This window comes from Leiobunum rupestre, chromosome 7, assembly GCF_980474605.1.
Source record: "Leiobunum rupestre chromosome 7, qqLeiRupe1.1.hap1, whole genome shotgun sequence".
Classification (NCBI taxonomy): domain Eukaryota; kingdom Metazoa; phylum Arthropoda; class Arachnida; order Opiliones; family Sclerosomatidae; genus Leiobunum; species Leiobunum rupestre.
The window spans coordinates 30,795,670-30,820,308 of NC_143390.1; the positions used below are offsets into that span (position 1 = coordinate 30,795,670).

The following is a 24,639-nucleotide window of genomic DNA, read 5'->3' on the forward strand; positions in this document are numbered from 1 at the left end:
TCCCGGACTTTTCCAGGTTTTCCCTGATCATCGCCGGAGATTTTCCCGGACTTATTTTCTTTTTTTTAACCAATATTTTAGTAAACGTTTCCTATTTGCCACCGAAATTAAATTCCCTGACATTTCCCCGATCTTTAGACTAATTTTTAAAATTCCCTGACTTTTCCCTAATTTTTATACCCATTTTCAAATTCCCTGACTTTTCCCTAATTTTTATACCCATTTTCAAATTCCCTGACTTTTCCCTAATTTTTATACCCATTTTCAAATTCCCTGACTTTTCCCTAATTTTTATACCCATTTTCAAATTCCCTGGCTTTTCCCTAATTTTTATACCCATTTTCAAATTCCCTGACTTTTCCCTAATTTTTATACCCATTTCAAATTCCCTGGCTTTTCCCTAATTTTTATACCCATTTTCAAATTCCCTGACTTTTCCAGATACCGCGGTAGCCCTGTATTAAGAAATATTTTTTTCTTCTATGTATTAGTTTAAGAAACTTACTATGTGATGCATTTGGCCCGGAATTACGTTTTCTTCCCAAAAGCATCTAGAATTTTTTTCAAGCGATTTTTTTCTGTTCCGATTCAATTTCGACAATTCATAACTATATTTTCAAAGTAAGTTTCATTTTTACTTTTGAAAAAGTTTCAATTTTAGTCAGGCCTTGCCCTTGGCTGATCTAGAGGTCGGTAACGGTTAATCATTATCCATGATTAAATTGATTTTTTTTTGGAGAAAAAATATAAACAAAGAAATTTACCGGTTAATATTTCGGAAAATGATTAAAAAACATGTATTATTCGGAAAATTTGAGCTTTTTATCGAAAAAAACGTCGTTTTTCCGATTAATTTTACAAATTTATCAAAAAATTAATCGGATAATACGGAAATATAAATTACTTGATCAAAACGTTTTACGAATAATTTTGAGAGCTTTATCTATTGAATAAAAGTTAACCATCCCCGACCTCTAGGCTGATCTTTATAAAAGTATCGAGCATCGTTACCAGACAGTTCCAAAGACTAGTAACAAATCTCGTAGAGTGGCCAATCTGTAGTCAAGTTATGATTTATCTGCAGGCCCAATGGGCTAGGTAGGGCTAAGTCCTAGGGCGCCATCTGGTCCTTCTTATTTTTTTTTATAAATTTAATTGTAAAGTATTCAATAAAGTCCTGGCCATATGAAAAAGGGCGCCTGATATTATTAGCCCACTGGCGACTGAAAGGAAAAGACTGCATTGTTTACATGGTCATTGGTAAATCAGAATATCATTGAAAAAATTGCATTGTTAGAATAGGAAGTGACATCGTTATGCTTAAACAAATAAGCTAAGGTACGAACGCGAGAAGAAGGTAGGCCAAGTTGAGGAACCCCTTTTGTGGTATTTGACCTTATTAGCTAGTGTGTCCATGAGGCCCGATGCGAAGTGAACCCCCACCTCGTGGTGTGTCTCGAATAAAAAATTGGCGTAAAAGTCGTAGGAGTCAAGAGCGAGAGACAAGTTGAGGGCGAAAAGGGACTGGCCATGTCGTTAACTATTCCTGAACGCGTCCTCCCCCGCAGTTTGCCAATCTAAAAGGATCTTCGCGCCACTTTTTTAGCCCGTATTCTTATATACTCTTTACGAGTGAGACTGTGAGATCTTAGCGATTTACGAAGGAGGTAACGTTCCCGGCCAACCAACTTTCGACCCTCGCAAACGTAGAGACTACACGGGTCTTTTACCCTTCAACTATCGTCGCTATTACCTCTAATTAGTCTACGAGAAAATCAAGTTTTAAGGGGGTTCGCTTTCATCCTTATAAATTGTTATTAATTATTGTTTTTAACGTGGCAAATGCGTTATTTATTTTTACTATCCCAGTTAATTTTCGCGGCGCGTTAAAAAACACAAAAAAAGTTAGCAACTATAATGAGTGGTGTTAATTTTCCACGAAGGAAGGGGTCCTCTTAATTAGAGCGCTTAAAATAATGTCCCTAATTTATAATAATTATACCAGTCGGGAAGGGAGCTAGGAGGGCTAAGCGACGAACAAAAAAAAAACGTTTACATTCCTGTCTTTTGTCGCCTTACTTTTCACCCTCGCCAATTGTTTTTTTTAATTGGGCAAAATCGCGCCGTTAATTGGTAATTACCGGTAGGGTTTTATCGAGTCTGGTAGGGCTGTCTGAGCACGAGCCACAGCGCGATGTCCCGAAGAAAATATTTTCTTTTTAATGGGAGGCTGCGAAACTCGGGCGGTGGGTGACTTTTAAATACGAACGGAGGTCAATACGCGAGTGACAAGGTTCTTTCTCAACCCTAATATTATCCATTCCGGTGGTCTTCGGCGTGTTTTCTTTTTGCCGCCACTCTGACACCTAATGAATGAATGAGGGAGCTTGTTTTAGGCGTTCCTTCCGGGACGCGCTCTTTTATAATTCTTTGGAAGAAGCGCGTGTTCACTTCGAACGCGTAGGACCCGTTACGAATTCCGATACACCGGAAGTATCTGTCCGTCTGGCGAGCGGCTCAAGGTGTAAAAAGGAAACTCGCGATTTCACTCTGACGCGACGCGAAAATTACGAAATCAAAACCTTGGTAAAAGTAATGGGGATAGCGTTCTAGCATTTCGTCTCGGAGTCGAGTATTGGAATTCTAACGTGGGCTATCGCGAAGTAGCGGCGCGAGTCACCACTCTTCGGAGTGTCTTTCCTCCCTGAACTCGACGGTGGCACTTGAGTCGAGAGGCTTTCTCTCTTTCCAACTTTTACAAATCGCGGTATTTCGCCATAATAGTTACCTCAGTTTCTCCCTAGATTTAATACTGACAATCTTATAGTTTCTTACGCCATTTATTCGAAGAAAGTTAGAAAAAAAACCCCTAATGTTGGTTTAAGACAAACGGCACCCTGACGTCGGGGTTTTTTTCCATTTCGACGCAAAATATCGAAGTACTTTTCCTCCGTTTCTGGCATTTGACATCGGAAAATAAACGAACCCTCGACTTATCACAACGCTTTTCGTCGCGACCAGTAATAAAAAGCGGTGACAATTTCGAGTTTCGATTGTTCCCCGTTGAGAGGGCGGCGTTGTCCGTCACCTCGATGGACTGTCACTTATCGGATCCCTCCGGACCACTTGAAAATGAAATTGAGCAACGTCTACCCATCCTCCGCTTACCCTTCGAATCTCGAGAATGCCAGTCTTTCTCGGGAGTGGTTGTTTGGTTACAAAACCCTCGAAGATTAAGCGAATTTCTAAGATTTCTTCAGTTGCCCCGTTATCGAACGTTAGCGAGGTTCTCGACCCAACTTCGGATGATACCATACGCTTTCCTATACGAGTTAATAAGCGTTTAATTTTTTCGTTTACTGGCAAGTGGGTGGGGACGGTATCGAAGTCCGCGTCGTCCAATGATCCCTCGGCGTCTTTTCGCTTAATTTCGGTAGCTATACGCTTTGGGAAGACACGGTTTCGAAGAGGTTTTTTTGTTTAATTATGGACGGTGTACCGCTTTTGATATGGTATCGATACCGTCCCGGCGTTACATTTCATTTAGTCACGGCTTTACCCAGAAGCAGGTGTAGCCCCCGACTCTCGATTACCGCTACGAAGTTTTTCAGAAAACGTGAAATTAAACGCTATGATTTATAAGCCGCGTCCGGGTGCCCCACAGTTCCTTTGTTGTTCCCAAGAGATTCCATCAAAGTATTTATAAAGAGAAAAGCCCTCCAATTCTATCCTCCTCGAAACATTTTACAAAACAAACAAGGGAGGAGATTATTCGTTCTTAGAGAGCGAGAGAGAGAGAGTAAACTAGCGTATTTAAAAATGGGATGGGGTGATCGGGGATAGAGTTCGGTTGGGCGCGTCGCTTTCATATTCCTCTATTGGCGCGTCTTCTCTCGGTCCCCAATTGCCCTTCGTTGGAACTCTTCTTAAACTATTACCGTACTCTCGGCATTTGTTTAGTTCCTAGGATCTACTTAGAAAACGGTTTAGATGAAAAGAGACGACGATTGATTGAGCAATTACTGTCTAGGCAGCTCGTGTCCGAGAGGAGCACCGTTATACGGGGCCCCAACAACCGACTGACTTCGGGACCCGGCTTTCGAGGCCCCTATGGCGAATAAAACGTGACCTATTTGCCGCCTAAACAATTTCGCGTCTGTAGTAGTTAAGCATCTTGACAGTGAAATTTATTAGACCAAAATGTTCGCCTTTTGATAAATTGATTTTTGGCCGCGTCGCGTCCCCGCCACCCCTCGCGCTTGGATTCTTTCCGTTGTTGGAATTAAATGAAAAAGAGATTGTTGGAATCGTACGTTGTTAAACGAACGGTGTTGGCGCGTCAAACCTCGATTCGCAACGCCACTGTTCCGTTATGTTTTGGGGCCTCTCGTCGATAACAATAGTTCAATATCACCGGAATCTTGGCTCGCCTTTCTCCTCCTCCTGGTAATTACCCTCGGAAATATTCTCAAGTTATTACGGAGGTTAAGCGACGGGCCGTTAATTTGATAGTGATGTTAGCTCATTGTGTTGTTCCCGTTGAAACTTTTACTGGTGCTTTGATTAACCGCTCTTTCGGGTGGAGAATCCTTTAAAAAAAGTTCGCCCCTCCCTAGTTGGAAATAACTGATGTGTTCTTTGCTAGATTTCAATAGACGAAAATTATTCGCTTACATCGGGACGAAAGGCTTACACTTTTTCGGTTTTCTAATTTTAATAATAAATAAAAATTAAAATACACTTTCATTATTTGCATGAGTTCAGTTTTTAATTAAAAATTATTTAAAAGGATTTCGCGTGTACAATACGACGTCATAAACCCGAATAATGAAAGTGTATTTTTATTTTTATTTATTATTACTATAAGCATGATGCTCCACGCCTGGTAATGATATAGTTTTCCAATTTTAAACTAACTACACTACACCGTAGACTATTTATAGAAATTGGTGTTACACTTTCTACTGCTGCAACCGGTGTAAAAAGGAAAGAAAAAACTTGATAAGTCTGAATGGTAGTTTGCTGTATAAATTCGTCTTTGGCTTCAAAATGGGCTGGTAAATTATAACTTTTACGAATTTTTCATCGGAGTATTCAAGATTAGAAAATATATCAATCTCTTTGCGTTTCAATTAATTCCCGGAGACGCGAATAATTTTTTCCGGTTGTAAACGAAATGTTAGCGCAACAATGCGAATAGTAGCAAGAACGTATTAATGTCCCTATAAGAACCTTGAACCAAGGCCACGCCCGATGAGGTCATATTATACTTTTTAGAATGCCTAAGCCCTTAAATTCGCATCCAAAACTCAGATATACATTTTTTAATAACCCTTTTTACACACAATCCTAAGGATTTGTGTGTATTAGTCTCACGTACAGTGTAGCCGATGCCGATGCCGCCCTGTCGCACATATCTCTTCAACGGTTAGGGCTAGAAGAGTCAATGATATCTCGTTCGAATGTACATACATCGTCATTGATAGCCTTCTTAAAGTTTTCAAATTTGCCCAAATTTACTATTTTCGGTGGTTTCGCTTAAAATTAAGTCCGATAACGTTAAAAAAATATTATTGGATAGGTAATGATTCAGCGAACCTACAACTTTGGTTATATCAGTAAATATTAAATTTAAGTATAGTTTTCAGGGTAATTTACGAGACCCCAATTTCCGTGTGTTTATATTTTCAACTAAAAATCTACATAACGTTCCTTAATTTAAGTCCGACTTTCATGAAAGTTATATTTTTGAATAGCTGTGGTTCCCATATAACCTAGAATTGCAATTACGTTGCTTAACTTTAATTCTAAGTTAGGTTTTTTGGACAGCGTATACGTACCCCCCTCAACTTCCAACATTGGAAATACGCGTGGTTATATTTATCTCTGGCATTTTTCAAGGCCGTTCTAATATGACCTGAAGTAACAAATAAGTGTGACACTTATCGGAGTAATACGCTAGGGCTAGGCTTACAACGTATGACCTGAACTAACAAATAAGTGTGACACTTATCGGAGTAATACGCTAGGCTTACAACGTATGACCTGAACTAACAAATAAGTGTGACACTTATCGGAATAATACGCTAGGCTTACAACGTATGACCTGAACTAACAAATAAGTGTGACACTTATCGGAATAATACGCGATGCTTACAACGTATGACCTGAAGTAACAAAGAAGTGTGACACTTATCGGAGTAATACGCGATGCTTACAACGTATAAACTGAAGTAATAAAGAAGTGTGACACTTATCGGAGTAATACGCGATGCTTACAACGTATGACCTGAAGTAACAAAGAAGTGTGACACTTATCGGAGCAGTACGCGATGCTTACAACGTATAACCTGAAGTAATAAAGAAGTGTGACACTTATCGGAGTAATACGCGATGCTTACAACGTATAACCTGAAGTAATAAAGAAGTGTGACACTTATCGGAGTAATACGCGATGCTAACAACGTATAAACTGAAGTAATAAAGAAGTGTGACACTTATCGGAGTAATACGCGATGCTTACAACGTATAAACTGAAGTAATAAAGAAGTGTGACACTTATCGGAGTAATACGCGATGCTTACAACGTATAACCTGAAGTAATAAATGAAAGTCGGCATAGCGTTCCTTATTTAAGTCCGATTTTCATGTAAGTTATATTTTTGAATAGCTGTGGTTTCCATATAACCTATAATTGCAATTACGTTACTTAATTTTAATTCTAAGTGGTTTCCATATAACCTAGAATTGCAATTTCGTTGCTTAATTTTAATTCTAAGTAAGGTTTTTTGGGCAGCGTATATTACTCCCTCAACTTCCAACATTGGAAATACGCGTGGTTATAGAGACTATACGCGAATTTATATCTGGCATTTTTCAAGGCCGTTCTAATATGACCCAAACTAACAAATAAAGGTGGCACTTATCGGAGTAATACGCGATGCTTACAACGTATGACCAAAAGTAACAAATAAGTGTGACACTTATCGGAGCAGTACGTGATGCTTACAACGTATGACCTGAAGTAACAAAGAAGTGTGACACTTATCGGAGTAATACGCGATGCTTACAACATATGACCTGAAGTAACAAATAAGTGTGACACTTATCGGAGCAGTACGTGATGCTTGCAACGTATGACCTGAAGTAACAAAGAAGTGTGACACTTATCGGAGTAATACGCGATGCTTACAACGTATGACCTGAAGTATTAAATAAGTGTGACACTTATCGGAGGCCGTTCTAATATGACCAAAGTAACAATTAAGTGTGACACTTATCGGAGGCCGTACTAATATAACCAAAAGTAACAAATAAGTGTGACACTTATCGGAGCAGTACGTGATGCTTGCAACGTATGACCTGAAGTAACAAAGAAGTGTGACACTTATCGGAGTAATACGCGATGCTTACAACATATGACCTGAAGTACCAAATAAGTGTGACACTTATCGGAGCAGTACGCAATGCTTACAACGTATGACCAGAAGTAACAAATAAGTGTGATCAGAAGTAAAAAATAAGAAAGACACTGATCGATGCTTTCAAAGTACGACTAAAAGTAACAAATAAGTGTAAATACAATTATGTGTGGTCGTGGATATATATTGGTTGTGATATCGGCGTTGCAGGTTGCTGTGAATAGCTCAAACAAACTTAACACATTAGAAGGATTGTGTGTATTCTGACCGTCGTACGTCTTGTTTAATTTATCTAAGCGAAGCTTCTAAATTTATAATCGACTCAAATGACGAAATGTCCGTTCGTTCATTAGTTAGTTACCACTTTAGACATAGAACATTGTTGCCACAGTTTTTTTCACATCCAAATTCTCTGACTTTTCTAGCGTTTTTCCAGTATCGGAAAAAAACTGTGCTTTAAAAAAAAATTACCTTTTTAACATTGGTTTATATTACTTTTAAGCTTTTTTATTTGTTTTAATTGTACATACTTTTCTTTATTAACTAAAATGTAATTTTAAGCTTTTTTATTTGTTTTAATTGTACATTTTTTTTATTAACTAAAATTTAATTTGAGTAATAAAATTAAAGTATCAAAAATATATGCCCAGATTAAAAAAAATAACTTTCTTAATTTCTGGGACTACACATAAAGCGCTTACACTTCTTTGACTCTCTTTATCATCTTTGTTAAAGACTTTAAACAAAAAATGCTTTCTCTGTGCCTAGTCGATTATTATCAGTCCATAATTAACTATAAAACAGCAGTATCGCTTTAAAAAAAGTTATGTTGTAGATTTATTTTCGGTTTTGAATATTACAAAGGTCTCGCTAGAAACGAAGTTTTAATTTTAGTTTCGATTATGTAAAAATATTTTGGCCAAGAAGACGTATTGATTTTAGTTTCGTAGTGTTTGGTAAGAAAATGTGCAAATAATTGGGAATAATTTAGAGTAAATCGTAGCAAAATTGAAAAAGAAGCACTTGGTTTAAACCAGCCAACCCTGGTTTTTCCTGATCATCTCCGGAGATTTTCTCTGACTTATTTTGTGCCAGAATTTTGTATTTTTTTACCTATATTTTAGTAAAGGTTTCCTATTTGCAATCGAAATTAAATTGCCCGATTTTTAAATCCATATTCAAAACCCTGACTTTTCCTGGAATACCAGGTTTTCCAGGTACCGCGGCAAACCCAATAGTAAAAGTTCACCAATTAAAATGAGGGGGTAGCTCAGCGCTGCCAGACGCACAATAATTATCGTACACGTTGATTAAACGTGATTAAATTGGCTGAAAACCGATTAAAACTGCAACTTTTAAACGTTAGATTTTGGTTTCCGATCACCCGAACTCATTTAAACGTTATTCAAAAATTGGATTTCTCAAATTTAAAGCCTATATTCCTACAAAATTAAAATTTACCGCCAATTTTCAGGCGTGCGATAATTATCAATAGACAATTGTTTTGGCTCTGGTACGATAATTTGATTTTCAGGATCCGGCTACGATGGGGTAGCTGAAATGTTTCGTCCGAAACCTAAATTATCAATTATTAGAAGGTATACTAGCAATTTAATAATTGATTTTCTCAGTTATAGTAGTATGATTAGTTTTCTACAGGTAAAACAATAAATAAATTTTGAAAGAAATTTTATAATTTTTACATTCTTGGTGCTATAGTTAATTAGGGGGTTGAGTCTTTTTAGCTTTGTTACGAGTGGGAGGGGATTATCGAAAAACTGCGTTTTTTGCGTTACGTAATTTGTGAACATCCTCAAACTTAAAATATTCAGTGCAAAAATAGGTTTCTTATATGATGCGAGAGCAATTGGAGACGGTACGTGAAGCACCCGCAAGATCCTCTTATACGTGTAAATGACAAGTTATTTCATAGTTTTGTATTACGACCATTTAAAACGTTTATTAGCCAGGATACTACCTAGTTTCATTATTATGTAATCATTGACGCTTTTAAAAATATTTTACGCAAAACAAAATAATTATATATACGCGAGTAGAGGAGGTCATTCAATAAGAATAATATCCTGGTTTTACAATCACTAAATTGTGCTTTATTTGCTGAGAAGGCTTGCGCATTCTGAAAAGAGGAGCCAATGTTTCTTCTAAAGATTCTTAGAGACCTACATACGTTCTTCAGAATAGGTGGATTCACCGAGTTTTTTAGATAACTTTGAAAATATTTTATAATTGTTGATTTTTTAACAAGATTAGTCTAGAAATCATTGGTTAAAGCGCAACCACTATCGAGGGTTTAGATTTTTAAATTTCTACGCTCGAATGTAAAGTTTTCTCTTCAGACTCGTTGGCAGCTCAATAATTTGATACGCTTTGGTACCGGGAAAATTTTAAGGTCAACACCGGAAGCCGCGTTCATCCGTCTCCATTCTCACATTTTTTGTTTAATTTTAATTATTTATTGTCTGAGTTTTCGTAGTTTACAGTTTGTGTACTCCAAGTTTACATTCTCAATATTGGAAATTATACATTGACTCATTGACCTTCATAACCAAAATAGGTCAGTGTGGAGAGTGAAAATCCTGCCTTAATTTGATATTAATGTTCTTTACCCGCTACTAACGAGTTTTAAAATGAAACTTAAAGGGACTTTCAAGAGAGCTGTGGGGTGGTTAGTGTTCGGCAGTCGATTCATTTTTATCCATGAATAAAATAAGCTCGGCTATATTTAAATAATATTTATTTAAATAATCAATGGTTGAATAAAAATTGTAAAATGTTTAAATAATCGAAGGTGAATAAACCTATTATTTAAATAAAACAAACAATTATTTAAATAAATACCACTTTTATTCAAATTAATGCTTGGTTGCGTAAAAACATAATTAAATAAGTTAAAATGATATTCGTTTTACCAACGTTTTTTAAATAAATCGAAAAATTTGTGTATAATGAATAAACAATTCCGCTCGCAATTCCGAGCACTAACTCCGATGACGTTTCACTGTCGTTTTACACGAGCCTAGTATAGGCTAGAGTAAAACTCCCGTAGCCGCTACAGTCCCCGCCGCCGCCGCCGTTCGCAAGCACGCCGTTTTCTAACGCCACGGTAAGATTCTCACCGTCCGCAATAACGTCGTTCTCTTACGCCACGGTAGAATCCTCCTACGCTCGCGTTTTAAACCAGAGGGAAAGTCCGTAGAAAGCTAGCCATATTCTCCTATAGTTAAACCAGATTTTCGTCCCTAAAATTCACGCGCGTTCGACAACCAGATCTTCTGGCGTTTCCGTTTCTGGCGTTTTGGCGTTTTCGTTCGCACACGGTTTCCGCAACAGCGCTTGCCTCTCGCTTCCATTCGGGTGGGGGAGGGTGAGATATGGTGGCTCTCCCACCGAGCACTCCTTTCTATTGTTGGCGACTCTTCGGAGCCCAGCCATTCTGTGGGATTTGGGAACTATCTATTCACCTTCCTAGAGCCCCCAGGTGTGAAGGGAGGGGAGGGGGCGGCATGGGTTTTCGTAAGTGCATCTCTATACGTGGTGAAATCGCTTCTGTTTGTTTTGTATCCCTTTAGCCCAACCCAAGGTTCTTACAAGCGGCACTATAGGTGAGCCCCACCTTGGTTGAGCCCAACCACTCTCGGTAATTTTTGAAATTGTCACTCTCATATTTCCCACAAAAATATTTCTAGCGGTTTTTCTCAAAGACTATATACGCTTCGCTTACTAGACAGGCGTCTCCATACAAAAAACCTGTTAACACTTTCGAAACACGGGAGAAGCCTTTGACCAGCCGTTAGAGGCGCCACTAGTAGCACTCTGAAGCGCGGGGAAAATTTTGACCAGCGTCTGCTATCGTATGCAAGTTGAGCCATTGAACACGCCAGTCTATTTATATATAGTCTTTGGTTTTTCTCGACCGTTTATTTTATTTGTTCATAAGATACAGGTCACTACTCACTAAAGTCACTAAAATAATAATAATAATAAAATTCTAGACATAGCCGCTTTTTCTTATTTAAATCATAAAGTTCCGATCGACATTATATACAATGCGTTGAAATTTACGGGAGGCAGTTAATCCTACGGGGATTGCCGTGGCGCCCTAAAAGCGGCTTATGAAAGCTGGGATTGCAGCGTCGATTTAAGGAGGAGTATCATTAGTTTTAATGTACAGGACAAATCTTTTCAAAACTTGGAAGGAGAAAGGTAATAATATTTAATTTAACAATTATAATTAAAAAAATAACCGGGTCTAAAATTTGTTATACGTTCATTTCATTCAGACATATATCTGGCACTGGCGGTAGCCGCGACTCATCTTCATAAGTAAAAACGCCCTCTACGCCCTTTCAAAACTTGGAAGGAGAAAGGTAATAGAACTTATGCCGCAGCTACTAGGTAAAGTTTCAACCGAGCTTAGAACTCAAGATTGATTTGGCTTTTGGGAACGCAGTCTTTAGGGAAAAGTACTCAGCAGACTACAGAGAGTCGTATTACTCTTACCATAAAAGCATTTGCTTTTAAAAAAAATAAGAACTTGGTGATGTCGTCTCCTGTTTAAATAATATAAGCCTTAAGCACCACATCTAATGTTTTAAAATACTTGTTTACTGCCCTGATTTTTACCTAGAGAAGAATGATCTAGAACGTGGTATTACAGATGTAGCAGACGATGGGTTTGAGATGTACCGCTGAATCAGACATAATAAAAGTCGTTTTATCATATGTTATTAAATTAATCCAATCTAAATATCATTTAATATAAGACACAACACAACACTACAGGTATTAAACCAAATATGTTGCAGTTTCATTCAACCAAACTAGACATGTCTGTCCACGGCTTTTAAAAAAGCTGGCTGATAATACTTGGAGCGGGTCACTTACTCCATTTCATGTTTCCGTTACCGGTTAAGGAGGATTATGGCTACGGGGGACACCTCCTTCGCTAAATAAAAAAGGGCCTAGATTCCTACCTCACGGAGGTGGTGGGGAAACGGAATTATCCTACATACTTTAATCAGTTTATACTACTATTCATTGTGTTCGTAAAGCTTGGCTCGTGTGAAACTATTATTTAGGACTGCCGGGCCCACTTGTTTGAATCGACTTCCGACCCCTCACACGGACCAGGCCCGGACTGGGTATCAAAAGGCGCCCCGGACGGGAAAAGCTAACGGCGCCAAAATCTTTGATCAGGGCTCTATTATACCCCCCACCCCTAAAGGTGTTAATTATTAAATTATTATAGACTTCTGCTGTTACAGGTCTAAATGATTTTCAGTCTTTTTGAATATATATTTTTTTAATTCTTATTAAACTGGTTATAAATACAGGATGTTTTGAATTGCTCTGACTGGGCATTTGTTTTCAGAAACTACAAGAGATAGAGTTGCGAAATTTTCAGAGTATTATTTCTAGTGTGGGATCGCTTTAAATCCTAAATTTCTGGAAAATCGGAATTCATTTCGGGTTTTTGTAATAAATATTTTTCACCGGTAGGTGCTAGAAAAAACGTTTCAATGAGAAATTTGTAGAGTGCTGTCGAAAATGTTCAAAGAAATTGGTTGCATTGGAAAATAACACTTTTTCACGAAGATATGAGCTGATGAAAAAAAAAACAAGCTGTCCATAGGGGCCAATAGCCATCGCATTTATTTACGTAAATGAAAGAAATGTCTGAAAGATTTAATCGAACATTTAATTCGAATAAACATGAGAATTTGACAAGTGAGGTTCTATATGATAAATCCGTTTGCCGAGATACATGTTTGGGCACGATGAAGCATGTTTTGAAACGAGCGTCTGATCATATCAGGAGTGACAAGTTCGAAGGCTGCTTCGATCGGTGAACAATTCACTAACCCTATGCGCGTTACGTTTGGCTACACCATAAAATAACTCGATCGTAAAAGCACGCTGATTACGAGAATAATTTAGTGGCATATTGTTTAGACTCAATAAAGTTAGAGAATGGTTGAAAACAAAAAGATTTCACATCAAATACTAATTGAAAACTTGACCTTGGTACGTAGTTGGCCTACTGATACGTTTTTAGACCTACTTTAGGGATAAATTAGTGTTTTGGTAAATTACATGTACTTTTTTTAAGGAATTTAATCTTTTAACGTGATTTCTTTGCCCCTATGGACGGCTTGTTTTTTTCAAAAAATGCCCAGTCAGAACAATTCAAAACACCTTGTATAACGGTAACACGGTATTTTAGTATTACCTAAACAAATTATTATTTTGTCTTGTGTGGTCGTGCACCCTACTACATCATTTAAAATATGTCACGTTTGAGGGAAACGATAAAGTTTTAGTTTCACTTTCGAATATGTAACGTCCACGGTCCACCCTGGTTGGTTCTTACGATTTTAAACGGTTAATTCAGGAATTTTAAACTTTGTTAACCAAATACTATATGTAATATCAAAATCATGTAAAAATAATGAAGTAATAAAAAATACCGAATAGAAAAATACAGAGGCAACTACAGAGTATCCAATTGTCAGATGGACTTCTAACTCACGGTTATTAATACGTTAGTATAACCGCCGGACTCAGGAAAGCAAAATTAGTATTTGGATAATACTAATACTATTGATAATTATGTTTTATTATTTTCGTGTTTTAGTGAAATATTTTCACTGCCCGAACCGTTTTGACCATAGGGCGATCCGCGATCGGGGGAACTATGTTTGGCACTTTAGGGGCGCCGAGCGCTTTTTACACACAATCCTTAGGGATTTGTGTGTATTATGATCACCTACTGTGTAGCCGCCGCCGCCGCCGTACACACGATTGCTCGCTGTACGTTAGTGGTACAAAGGCGATTGATATCTCAATCGATAGGCACTATTATAGCCTCGACGGGATTTTCGTAATTTTGGGATCGGAGCCCGAGAAGTTGGGCAAATGCCCAATTTACTATTTTTTGTGGTTTCGCTTTGTGTGGTTGATATTTTATTTAAAATTAAGTCCGATAACGTTAAAAAAATATTTTTGGTTAGGTTAGGATTCAGCGGATATACAACTTCAGTTATATCAGTAAATATTAAATTTAAGTATAGTTTCCTGGTTAATTTATGGGACCCCAATTTTCGCGGTTTTATATTTTCGCCTAAAAGTCTACATAACGTTCTTTATTTTAAGTCCGATTTTCATGAGAGTTATATTTTTGAATAGCTGTGGTTTCCCTTAAACCTAGATTTGCAATTACGTTGCTTAATTTTAATTCTAAGTGAGGTTTTTTGGACAGCGTATACGGACCCCCGCAACTTCCGACATGGTAAATCCGCGTGTCTATAGAGTTCTTAACGCGAGTTTCCCTCTCGCATTTTTCAAGGCCGTTCGCGCCGAGCTTTCAACGTGTTCCCAGAAGTAACAATAAGCGTGACCCCCAACGTTTTACGCCCTTTTTACGCACGTCGTACGACAGGAAGTAGGTAAGTAAGATTTGATCAAAAATCACCAGTTTTGTTACTTCTAGGCCTATTCCAGCTTAGGTTGCAGCCGCGTTGGAAAAAGTTAATTTTAAGTGAGTTAATTAGCCATTTCGCGTCATACCTGAATTCTTTACGCGCTGAAGCTATATTCGCATTCCACTGAAAGCCTGCTAGCAATAAGAATAACGTATGAACAGGCACGTAAAAAATAAGTGTGACCCTAAATATTTGTTATGCCCAGAAGTTAAGCATAAGTGTGCCACTAAATATTTTTTTGACCAGCTGCCGTACACACGATTGCTCGCGGTACGTTAGTGGTACAAAGGCGATTGATATCTCAATCGGTAGGCACTATTATAGCCTCGACGGGATTTTCGTAATTTTTGGGATCGGAGCCCGAGAAGTGGGGAATTTGCCGACTTTAGTGTTTTTGGTCGATTTTCAATTAAATGTACCCCACTACCCGCGTAGGCACTATTGTCATATTTGAATTTCGTGCCAATTGATACAGGTGCCATCTAATGGCGTTTTCCATTGGAGTCCTCTGAGCGCTCGTGGAGCGCTCCTAAATATAAAACGTGTTCCATTGGGACAAAAAGGGCAACTCCAAAAAGGAGGCACGTCTTCCATTGGCACTGTTGCTCCCTCGCGGATTGATCCGAGCTGCCCCAACTCGAGGGACGGGGCAACCAAAAAAGAACAATTTTTAAGCAGTGACTCCGAGAAAAATTCGTATTCCATTGGGAGGGCTGGAAGTCTTGTCCTCCGAGCACCTAGCGGAGTTCTCCGTGGTAGAGCGATGACGTAGAAGGCAAATCCGGATCACGCTCGGAGCAGTCCCAATGGAAAACGCCATAACTCGTTCGCGTTTCGCCACCTTATTTCCAAAACCAGGTAACTCGAAAAACTTGGTTTTTATATAAATTAATTTAAATGAACGTGTTCGCGTTTCGCCGCCTTATTTCCAAAACCAGGTAACTCGAAAAACTTGGTTTTTTTAAAAATTAATTTACATAAAAGTGTTCGCGTTTCGCCACCTTATTTTCAAAACCAGGTAACTCAAATAATTCTTTTCCGATAATATTCCTCTTGGGTTTATTAAGTTAATACATCAGTGGGATTGTGTGTACTTAAATGTCCGTGACATCTTGTTTACCCTTGCGGCGCACCGGGCGTGCGCCCGATTGCCCTTATCATGCCCTTATGGCCAGTCCGGGCATCCGGGCCTGCTCACACCGCCCTTGAAAGTCCCTTTAAAGTGAATATAATATATAGAATTTCTCCCCCCCGAGGCTATTAGAATATTTGGCGCTCCTTAGCGGTTTGTTCGAGTTTAATTGTTATTAAATGACAAACGTTTGGATTTTTGAAAACATTGAATGCAACCGAAATGAAACAATCTTTACTTTATTTATATAACTTTAAATTACTACTCATTAACAATTTTCCAACCTTTACTTTTAGTATAATCGTTTTCGGGTCCAATTAGGGCTGTACCGCGTTTGACATTGTCCCGAAAATACTCGTGAGATACGGCGACGATGTCGTCTTTGGTTAATGAAAAAATTCGGTTTTTATGTTGTTGTCTCATTTCGTCGGTTATGCCATTCAAGAAAAACTGCAAGCCTTTATCGCCTGGGGTGATAGGATGGTCAATTTCGGAGAAAACTCCTAATTTAGCTTCGTCAATGTCCAGAGTGGAGAAATCTCCCGATTGAGCCCACGCAACTGCGCGTGTGAAGGCGTCGAGAGTTTTGGATGAGTTGGGGTCGCGACCCGAATACATGGTGAAAATTCCGCCGCCATTTATATTTGACCCACTAATATAAGCCCCGCCTTGCTCCCGGATTTCGCGATGCAAGAACTTCCGACTTAGTAAATTACTTAAAACTCTCAGACTGGGGAAGTCAAGATGGTTATAATTTACCGTGAGAATAGCTTCTGCCATGAAATTTACTGTAAGGGGCAGGCAAAAATGGGTTAACTCGGACTTGGGCTCAAACTTTGATGACTGAAAACCTAGTTTAACATCTCTACTATTTCCTTTCAAGGTGTTTAAATATAGATCTAAGAAATGTAATCCTTCATTATAAAATTCGGGGGTGGTATGAAGGGAGAAACGAGCTGCGTCTTTCGACAAGATAATACTGGCAATTTCTTTCAGTTTCTTAGCTAAGGATTCGTAATTATCCAATTCTGCCAATTTCTTTTGATGTTTAACTCTTGTAACGCCGGAAAAATTCTCTGCCAATTGACTCGCAGTTGTTAAGGTACTTCCAGCATATCTGATAGCGTAAGAATGAGCGCTAAATGATAAATCTTGCACCAGATCCGAAGCTTCAATACGTATCAATTGGGCTAGTCGTTCGGTATCTTCAAACTGAACCTTTTCAAAGATATCCTTCCATAAGGCGAACATTCGAGCAGTATTGCGTTCCAGGCAATAAGATGAAAACACCACTCCTAGTTCTACAGAGTTGCTCTGATTCGGATTGTTGACCAAGTGAATGGAGGCGTTTAATCCTCCCGTACATAATGCAATTTCCTCATCCTGATCCATATAGTTTAAATTTTTGGTACCCAGACTAGTTACGACGCTACAGAAAATGGGTAAATACTGTTTAAGGTCATCAGGTATGTTATTTCCCGCTGATACTCCTCTAAAATAAACTACTCCATTTGTGTCTTCACGGTAAGCCAAAACTTTAGAATCATTTAATATGGATTCTACAAAAGTGGTTCTCTCAACTGAAGGTTCTACCTGGGATACGAGTAATGTCGGTAGTGAAGATAAATCTTCTTTTTCAGCTTGCTTCTGGGCTAATAGTAAGCTTTCCTCGTATATAACTTTTTTATCTCTTTCACTCAAAGTCGAAATTTTATCCGCTAGCAGCTTTTCTTCTTTTTGAGCCAGTTGAGCGGAAAAGTTTGAGTCTGGGGTCATTTTCAATGTTAATTTGTGAGCGTTATCTTTAAAATATTGTTTGACTTTCTTTTGCAGAAACTGAGGGTCACTTTCAAGTTGTTTCCTGAACCAATCAACTTGTTTGTTAATTCTGAGAGAATCGATCGGATCTCCTTCGTGGTTCCATACAGGATTGAGAGACATGAGTAAATTTAACCCAAATTTGGAAGTATGATGTTTGCAACCTAATTCGATGGCATGCAATACTGCTTCAATTCGATTTTCAGGAAAGCCATCTTCGATAACTTTGTCAAAAGTAGCATTGATGATCTTTGTAACTTTATCTACATCACTCTGGCAAATACCACATAAGCCAATTGAAAATGAACTTTCGAGAGTATGTCCGCTGTAACTAAAAACAAAAAATTTACATTAGCTTTGGAAGATTGAAGGAGCTTTATTTTTTTTACCCAATGCCCGGTGCGTAATCTGCTCCAATACCCGGAACTATTAAGGATTGGTAAAATGGTGCTGATGACCCATCCGTAAGAAGGTTGCACAAAATAGCTATAGCAAATGCCTCATTGCTATCTTTGATGTTGCACAAGGAAAAAGCCACTGAGACAGTTGTTTGTTTATCTGGATTAGGCGCCAAAGGATCTGTGGGAGGTAAATTTTAGCAAATACTTTTTTAATATTAATTTTTGTAGTAACTCTTCCAAGATATCCATACTAACTACTAGGAATTTAACCCAATCTGTTTTATCAATATTTTAAGAGAGTTCAACATAATATACCTGGAGTGCAAGTAATAATAGCTTCTTGAGGTTTAGACCAGCGAGGATGGGTTGATACGGTGGAATTGGGTGTCAGTTTTTCAAATTTTGAAAGAACGTAATTGTTTACATTCTCTAGATGAGATTCCAATGGAAATGAACCATAGGAAAAGAATCTTGCATTTGAAGGATGGTAAAAGGTTTTGTGATAATCTCTTAGGAAATCCCACGTTAAATTTGGAATATGCAGAGGATCTCCACCAGATACAAATCCATATGTGTTTTTGGGATAAAGTCTATTTTGTAAGTGTTGATAGAAATGATGAGCTGAACTTGAAAATACGCCTTTCATTTCATTAAATACTACTCCTTTGAATATCAACGGTGTTTGCAGATCATTGAGAGTTTCATGCTCTAATCTCCATCCTTCTTGTAGAAAATCAACTTTTTTTAGATTGGGGAAGAAAGCCGCATCGAGATAAACACGCATCAGATTGTTAAAGTCTTGAAAGTTTTGCGAAGAAAATGGGTACATAGTATAGTCATATCCAGTGAAAGCATTCATGAAAGTTGATAAGGAGCGACTAATCATTTTAAAAAAAGGATCTCGGCATGGAAAATCTTTGGAACCGCACAAGGCCAAATGTTCGAGAATGTGGCAAACTCCACTGTTATCTGGGGGTGGTGTTCGAAAGGCAACACCAAAAACATTGTTTTTATCATTTCTCGCAATATGCAAGTAATCCGCTCCTGTTTTAATATGCTTAAGTCTGTATGCAGACAAGTGAAGTTCAGGGATGTCTGATATTTCACTCACTGAAAAGCCATTCAGTTCATCTCCCTTACAATATTTCAAATATTGGTTAGAAATAACATTTTGGGCAACGGCTGTTGCAGTTTTGATGGAGGATGTGTTGTACAATCTTTCATAACCAATAGGCCTTGGCTTATTGGTGTAAATATTATTCGTGATTAATCTATAATATTTACCACTATAAAGTAAACGCTCCACGACGGACATAGTTATGCAATTTTTTGAATTTAATACGAAATTATTATACCGTTTTAAAATGGTCTTGATCCGGTTAGTAGTTAGAAAGTCGACGACGGCAGAACTTAATGCAGAAGACAATAAGAGAAAGAACGAGTGAATCAGTGAACCAGTGTTGGAAATAAGCTTCAATATGACCACAATACCCCCTACTTAAAAAATAATTTACTGGTCATGACCACTCTTTTCACCCTTCCTCTTTTATTTTACTTTTGAAAGTGAATTGTTAATAGCGATTAGGAACTATAATGATATGCATTTATCACAAACAAAGAGCTTTGATATTTATCACATTTCTTAAGGAACTTTAAAAAATATTTAATCATCTTCTTGTTCTTCGAATAAAAACTTATCCGTATTTACAGTTTTACATCATCTTCTAGTCCTTCGAATAAAAGTTTTACTCCTTTCAGGCTTTCTTTTAGTTTCTAAAAGCCATAAAGAAATTGCAGGATAGGCATCAATGTCTTCAGTGTGAGAAATAACGCACTATCACAGGCCAATGGCCAGTTTAAAAATTAGCTGGTCCAGTTTAAAAATTAAATGCTTGGGGTGTTAGTGGCCCTGTTGACCACTTAATTTGTTTTTTCCCTTCAAGATTTTAGTTCATTAACCCCTAAAATTTTTGGTCTTTGCTTCTAGCACATATTGTCAAGAAGAGATAATTTGACCATAAATTATGAAAGCCTGATTTTGAAGGTTAAAAATGGTAAGTGGCCAGTGGCCATTTTTTTAAATTAAACTACCTAGGCTCTACTGGCCACAGGTCCAGTTTAAAAAATTCCTTATTTCTCAGCCTGAATTGCTTGTGTTTCTTAAACAATTGATCTAGATGTTTCGCATTTTTTTTTGACATCCACACATCGGTGTCGACCCAAGGCATAGACACCAGCACACAATAACTGATTAATCAGGGTGAGATATGTGTAACCAGGCTTGGAAATAAGCGGTGGTCACTGGGTCAAAGACCAGTTTATTAATTGCTCAGACCAGTTTTTTTATTCAAAAGCTAGGGGTTCACTGCTCCAGTGTCCAGTTTATTAATTTAAAATTATCTACCGTATTATTAATAAACTGGTCTACGTGACCACTTAAATATTTCAAGAGTTGGGAGTCACTTATTTCCAAGCCTGTGTGTAACGGCCACGCGAACGGGGGGATACGTGGGGACAAGGGTGGGGACACCCACGGCGGAAGTATCCCGACCACCCGTTGGGTGAATGGTGGTCGTCTTCAAATGGCCATCCCCAAACTCTGCCTCCCAGACGCTTGGGATTACAGGAGTCCCGGCGATGTTTCGCATCAAAGATAATTTAAACTTCGTACCCTAGATTCGAAATCACTCTCTCGCGCGTTGCCGATAGCGTTTACCCACTTCCCGCCGGAACTCAGAAAAAATTCGCTCCAATGGTGGCGCACTACTGCCATCTAGGGATAGAAACTAATTTTTTTTTTGGAAGTTGCGGTGCGTAATTTGACGCGTTTTGCGTTCCACTCGAAGTTTTAAAACATGATGGACCCCAATCGAAAGAAAAAACCTAGACTTACTAAAGGTGAGTAATATAATCTTACAAGCGATTCAAGCATAATTTGACTAAACTTAATAGTTCATTCAATTTCATTTACCATTTTAATAGGGTTCGTGTTTAACATCGACATTCTTAAGGAATATTTGCCTGAAATTTCAGAAATTCTTCAAGATTGGCATCATTACCGAAAGAAGATATTCAAGCACCAGAATTACCATTTGTTAAAGTAAGTTTTATTGGAAATATATGATTTACAATTAAGCGTGTTTCTATAAATACTCTTGTTTTAAATAAAACAAATCTAGGCCTAAATATGGCGCCTTACCGCAACCGATGGAGCAGATTTTTCTGAGGTCACGTGCCGGAAGAGGGTAAACGCTTCGTAACAACACCGTGAATGGGAAAACTCTTAGTATTCGAATCTAGGGTACGAAGTTTAAATTATCTTTGTTCGCATTTAGCTCGACGAATCTGACGGATTGTAGCAGAAGAACGCCAAATTGCATTACTGCCAGATGCCAGGAAATACGTTCGATTTAGGAGTAGAAATAAGTCAAAATCCGCAACTTCATTGGCTGTGAGAAGCTGAGAGCGCAACGCTTTTATCATTTTCTCTATTCGGTATAGAATTATACTATTAATTAAAAATGAACTGGTCATTATGACCGGTAAACTACCCCCAGGTTCCATTTAATTTACTGGTCATAGTCCAAAATAAACTGGTCTTTGACCGACGCCACCGCCTTATTTCCAACACTTCAGTGAACCAAGGATTTTGTATAATTACCAAATTCACAACATGATAAAATAATATTAGAAAAATGTATACAAAATCCTTGAGTGAACCAAGGAGTCGACTCTCCTTGCAGTGAACCACGGAAACAGTCCGTGAGTGAACGACCTTTTCCGCGTTGCCAGCTGTACAATAATTATCGTACACGTCGATAATTTCAAGACAATTTTTAAGACGTACTAAGTTTTCAATCGGTCGAACTTTAAGTGTTAATAAAAATTTTGATTTCACAAGTTTAACGTCAGTATTTAACACTAAATTTAAATCTGCGGACAGTTTTCAGGCATACGATAATTTTTTGGCTCTGGTAAGATAATTTGAGTTTCAGGAAATGGCAACACTGGAGCATTTAAATTATTTTTAATTCATTTAAATGCTATGGAGGCGGGAAAGGGGATAATATCAGAAAAGAAGTTAACAGAGAAAATTTAATGTTAACAGATAATTTTACTTCGAAAAATAAGTACAAAAATATTTTCCAGGAAAATAAAAAATGTAAAAACTTTTCAGGTGTTTATTTTTACATCAGACAAATTGTTTTAGCCCAGGAGTATGAAAGTGTCTTAAACATCCTAATTTAAACTTATTATTATATTCCTAGCTTTAGCCTACTTTTATTTATCGAGTAAAGCACTTGAAAACCCTTTAGCTACAGGCAATATTTTGGCCCAAATTAAATCATCTATTACATCATCAGAAGAAATGGAAAGTTTGTCTATTGGAATGTTAGATACATCTAAATTATCTTTATCTGTTTCGCATTCCGCACATTTGATATAAATTGGCATAAAAATGTGTTTTGAGGCTTTTGATGGCATTTTATAAAAAATTTGTGGCTCCATGTTATCACTCATTGGAGCACTAGAAGATATCTTTACAAGTACAATAATGTTGGTGGGAGGTGTAGAATGATTACTTTCCCAAAATATATTATTCAATACTACATATTTAAAAACTCTAACCATGCATGCTTTGAGAGATAGTTTAGGCTGCCTGTGCACTAAACACGGGGAATTGCTTAAATCAGGCAAAACAATATGATATATTTCTTTAGGAGATACTTGAGTGCTTCCTATGAGGACCAACAATTCCTTAGCCTTAAATACAGAATTACCCATTACCACATTTAAGTTTTCAAATAAACGAGAAAAGCATTCGTATGACTGATGAATTTTTCTATTCTTTGCTAGCTACAATTAAAAAAATCTAAGATGAAATACATTTCTTGGATATAAAATCAAAATTTAATACTTACCCTAGGGGTAAAAGGGCTCTCTAAAACTTCTCTTTCCATTTTCGATGATATTTGCGTTTTAGATTCATTGTCTTTGTTGGAATTTGTGGAATCCAGTGACTGTGTATTCTTTAGGCATATATCTTCACATTCATTTGGTTGTTTTGCTCTTGCTGATATATGCTTTAATTGTTCAAAGGGTAAAGGGATTTGTCCGCTTTGGTAAACTAAACTTTTTAGTATTTCAGTAACCACTTTTCCTTGTAATTCTAACGTGATACTCCCATGGAAACAAAGATCAGAATTAATGGTTTTAAGCGCCATTTCCCCAACCATTCGTATGTCAATTTCAAAATATAGCATGAAATTGAAAAGCTTAATACGAATATAATCCCCTCTGGTGGAAACTAGGGGATCTCGGGATGTTTTTTATTATGGCGCGAGATTCGTTTGGCAATAAGAGAGAAAGGAAGAGGGTTTATTGACCATGAATAGGATTCTCAACGGAAATTTGATAAAAAAATCACTCTTTATTGACATCCACAAAATAATACATACACGATGGCTCCGTTCGAAATGGGGATGGGGGACATAACTAATAAAACTATCAAATGAAATAAATCAAATCCAATAAACAAAAACCTAAAACCCTAAAAAGTACACTAAAAATTAAAAACACTAATAAAATGCCACACTGAGAAAAACTCGAGCGGAAAAACTGGTCTGAAGGACCAAAGATAATTTAAACTCGTACCCTAGATTCGAAATCACTCTCTCGCGCGTTGCCGATAGCGTTTACCCACTTACCGCTGGAACTCAGAATCAATTCGCTCCATGGTTTGCACCTTACCGCAACCTATGGAGCCCGATTTTTCTGCGGTCACGTGCCGGAAAAGGGTAAACGCTTCGTAACAAAACCGTCAATGGGAAAGCTCTCAGTATTCGAATCTAGGGTACGAGTTTAAATTATCTTTGGAAGGACTTACAAGGAGACATCCCGAAGTGTAACCCACCGATTTTGTTGAAACTCGGGGGATTGGTAGACGTTCTTGTATGATGAAAAATCCTAAAGGGAATTTATTCAATGGGCAACCGTTTTGCCATGGCAACGAAAAATGTTTTTGACAACAAAAAATGGAAATTTTCCCATTGAAAATAACATGGGATTCCATAGAAATCTCATAGGTAACTAGAATGCTGCCGTGTAACTGGCAAATGGCCCAAATGCCGTGGCAGACGACGCCAGATCTCAGCCAATCAGAGCTCAAAGAGCGGTTTTGCCAAGAATTTAATGTCACCGGAGAGAATGACGTCACCTATCTCCCGCTATAGTAACGGAACCAAGGAGGATTATTATCGATAAGTTAAGTTAGAAGAAACCACCTATGGACTGTGAGAAGGATGATAAAATACGCGAAAAAGTAGATTAGTCCATAATTAAAAGGGATAATATAGCTAAATCCT

General features: G+C 37.8%; 3 protein-coding genes across 3 annotated transcripts; 1 reads left to right on the plus strand and 2 right to left on the minus strand.

Annotated features, from left to right (window-relative positions):
* Positions 1–16,278: 16,278 nt before the first annotated feature.
* LOC149936033 (presequence protease, mitochondrial) lies at positions 16,279–19,662 on the minus strand. The gene is made up of 3 exons (XM_090153166.1): positions 18,590–19,662; positions 18,263–18,452; positions 16,279–18,204 (listed from the first exon to the last, which is right to left on the minus strand). The coding sequence occupies exons 1-3, from the start codon at positions 19,587–19,589 to the stop codon at positions 16,317–16,319; spliced, it is 3,078 nt and encodes a 1,025-aa protein (XP_090009292.1). The 5' UTR covers positions 19,590–19,662; the 3' UTR covers positions 16,279–16,316.
* Positions 19,663–21,129: 1,467 nt separating this feature from the next.
* Positions 21,130–22,331, plus strand: LOC149936034 (uncharacterized). Its single transcript, XM_090181594.1, has 4 exons — positions 21,130–21,172; positions 21,257–21,374; positions 21,454–21,519; positions 21,610–22,331. The coding sequence occupies exons 1-4, from the start codon at positions 21,130–21,132 to the stop codon at positions 21,686–21,688; spliced, it is 306 nt and encodes a 101-aa protein (XP_090037720.1). The 3' UTR covers positions 21,689–22,331.
* A 65-nt stretch (positions 22,332–22,396) lies between these two features.
* LOC149936035 (MAD2L1-binding protein-like) lies at positions 22,397–23,512 on the minus strand. Its single transcript, XM_090181593.1, has 2 exons — positions 23,197–23,512; positions 22,397–23,131 (listed from the first exon to the last, which is right to left on the minus strand). The coding sequence occupies exons 1-2, from the start codon at positions 23,509–23,511 to the stop codon at positions 22,556–22,558; spliced, it is 891 nt and encodes a 296-aa protein (XP_090037719.1). The 5' UTR covers position 23,512; the 3' UTR covers positions 22,397–22,555.
* Between the last annotated feature and the right edge of the window lie 1,127 nt (positions 23,513–24,639).

Excerpts from the sequence above, each read along its gene's own strand:
- LOC149936035 (XM_090181593.1), bottom strand. The coding sequence starts at position 23,511 with ATGGTTGGGGAAATGGCGCTTAAAACCATTAATTCTGATCTTTGTTTC. Across the intron at positions 23,132-23,196 it reads AGAGCCCTTTTACCCCTAGG|CTAGCAAAGAATAGAAAAAT; the intron begins GTAAGTATTAAA and ends TTTTAATTGTAG.
- LOC149936034 (XM_090181594.1), top strand. The coding sequence starts at position 21,130 with ATGATGGACCCCAATCGAAAGAAAAAACCTAGACTTACTAAAG. Across the intron at positions 21,173-21,256 it reads AAAACCTAGACTTACTAAAG|GGTTCGTGTTTAACATCGAC; the intron begins GTGAGTAATATA and ends CCATTTTAATAG. Across the intron at positions 21,520-21,609 it reads AGGTCACGTGCCGGAAGAGG|CTCGACGAATCTGACGGATT; the intron begins GTAAACGCTTCG and ends GTTCGCATTTAG.
- LOC149936033 (XM_090153166.1), bottom strand. The coding sequence starts at position 19,589 with ATGTCCGTCGTGGAGCGTTTACTTTATAGTGGTAAATATTATAGATTA. Across the intron at positions 18,453-18,589 it reads TATTATTACTTGCACTCCAG|ATCCTTTGGCGCCTAATCCA; the intron begins GTATATTATGTT and ends TACCTCCCACAG. Across the intron at positions 18,205-18,262 it reads GATTACGCACCGGGCATTGG|TTACAGCGGACATACTCTCG; the intron begins GTAAAAAAAATA and ends TTTTGTTTTTAG.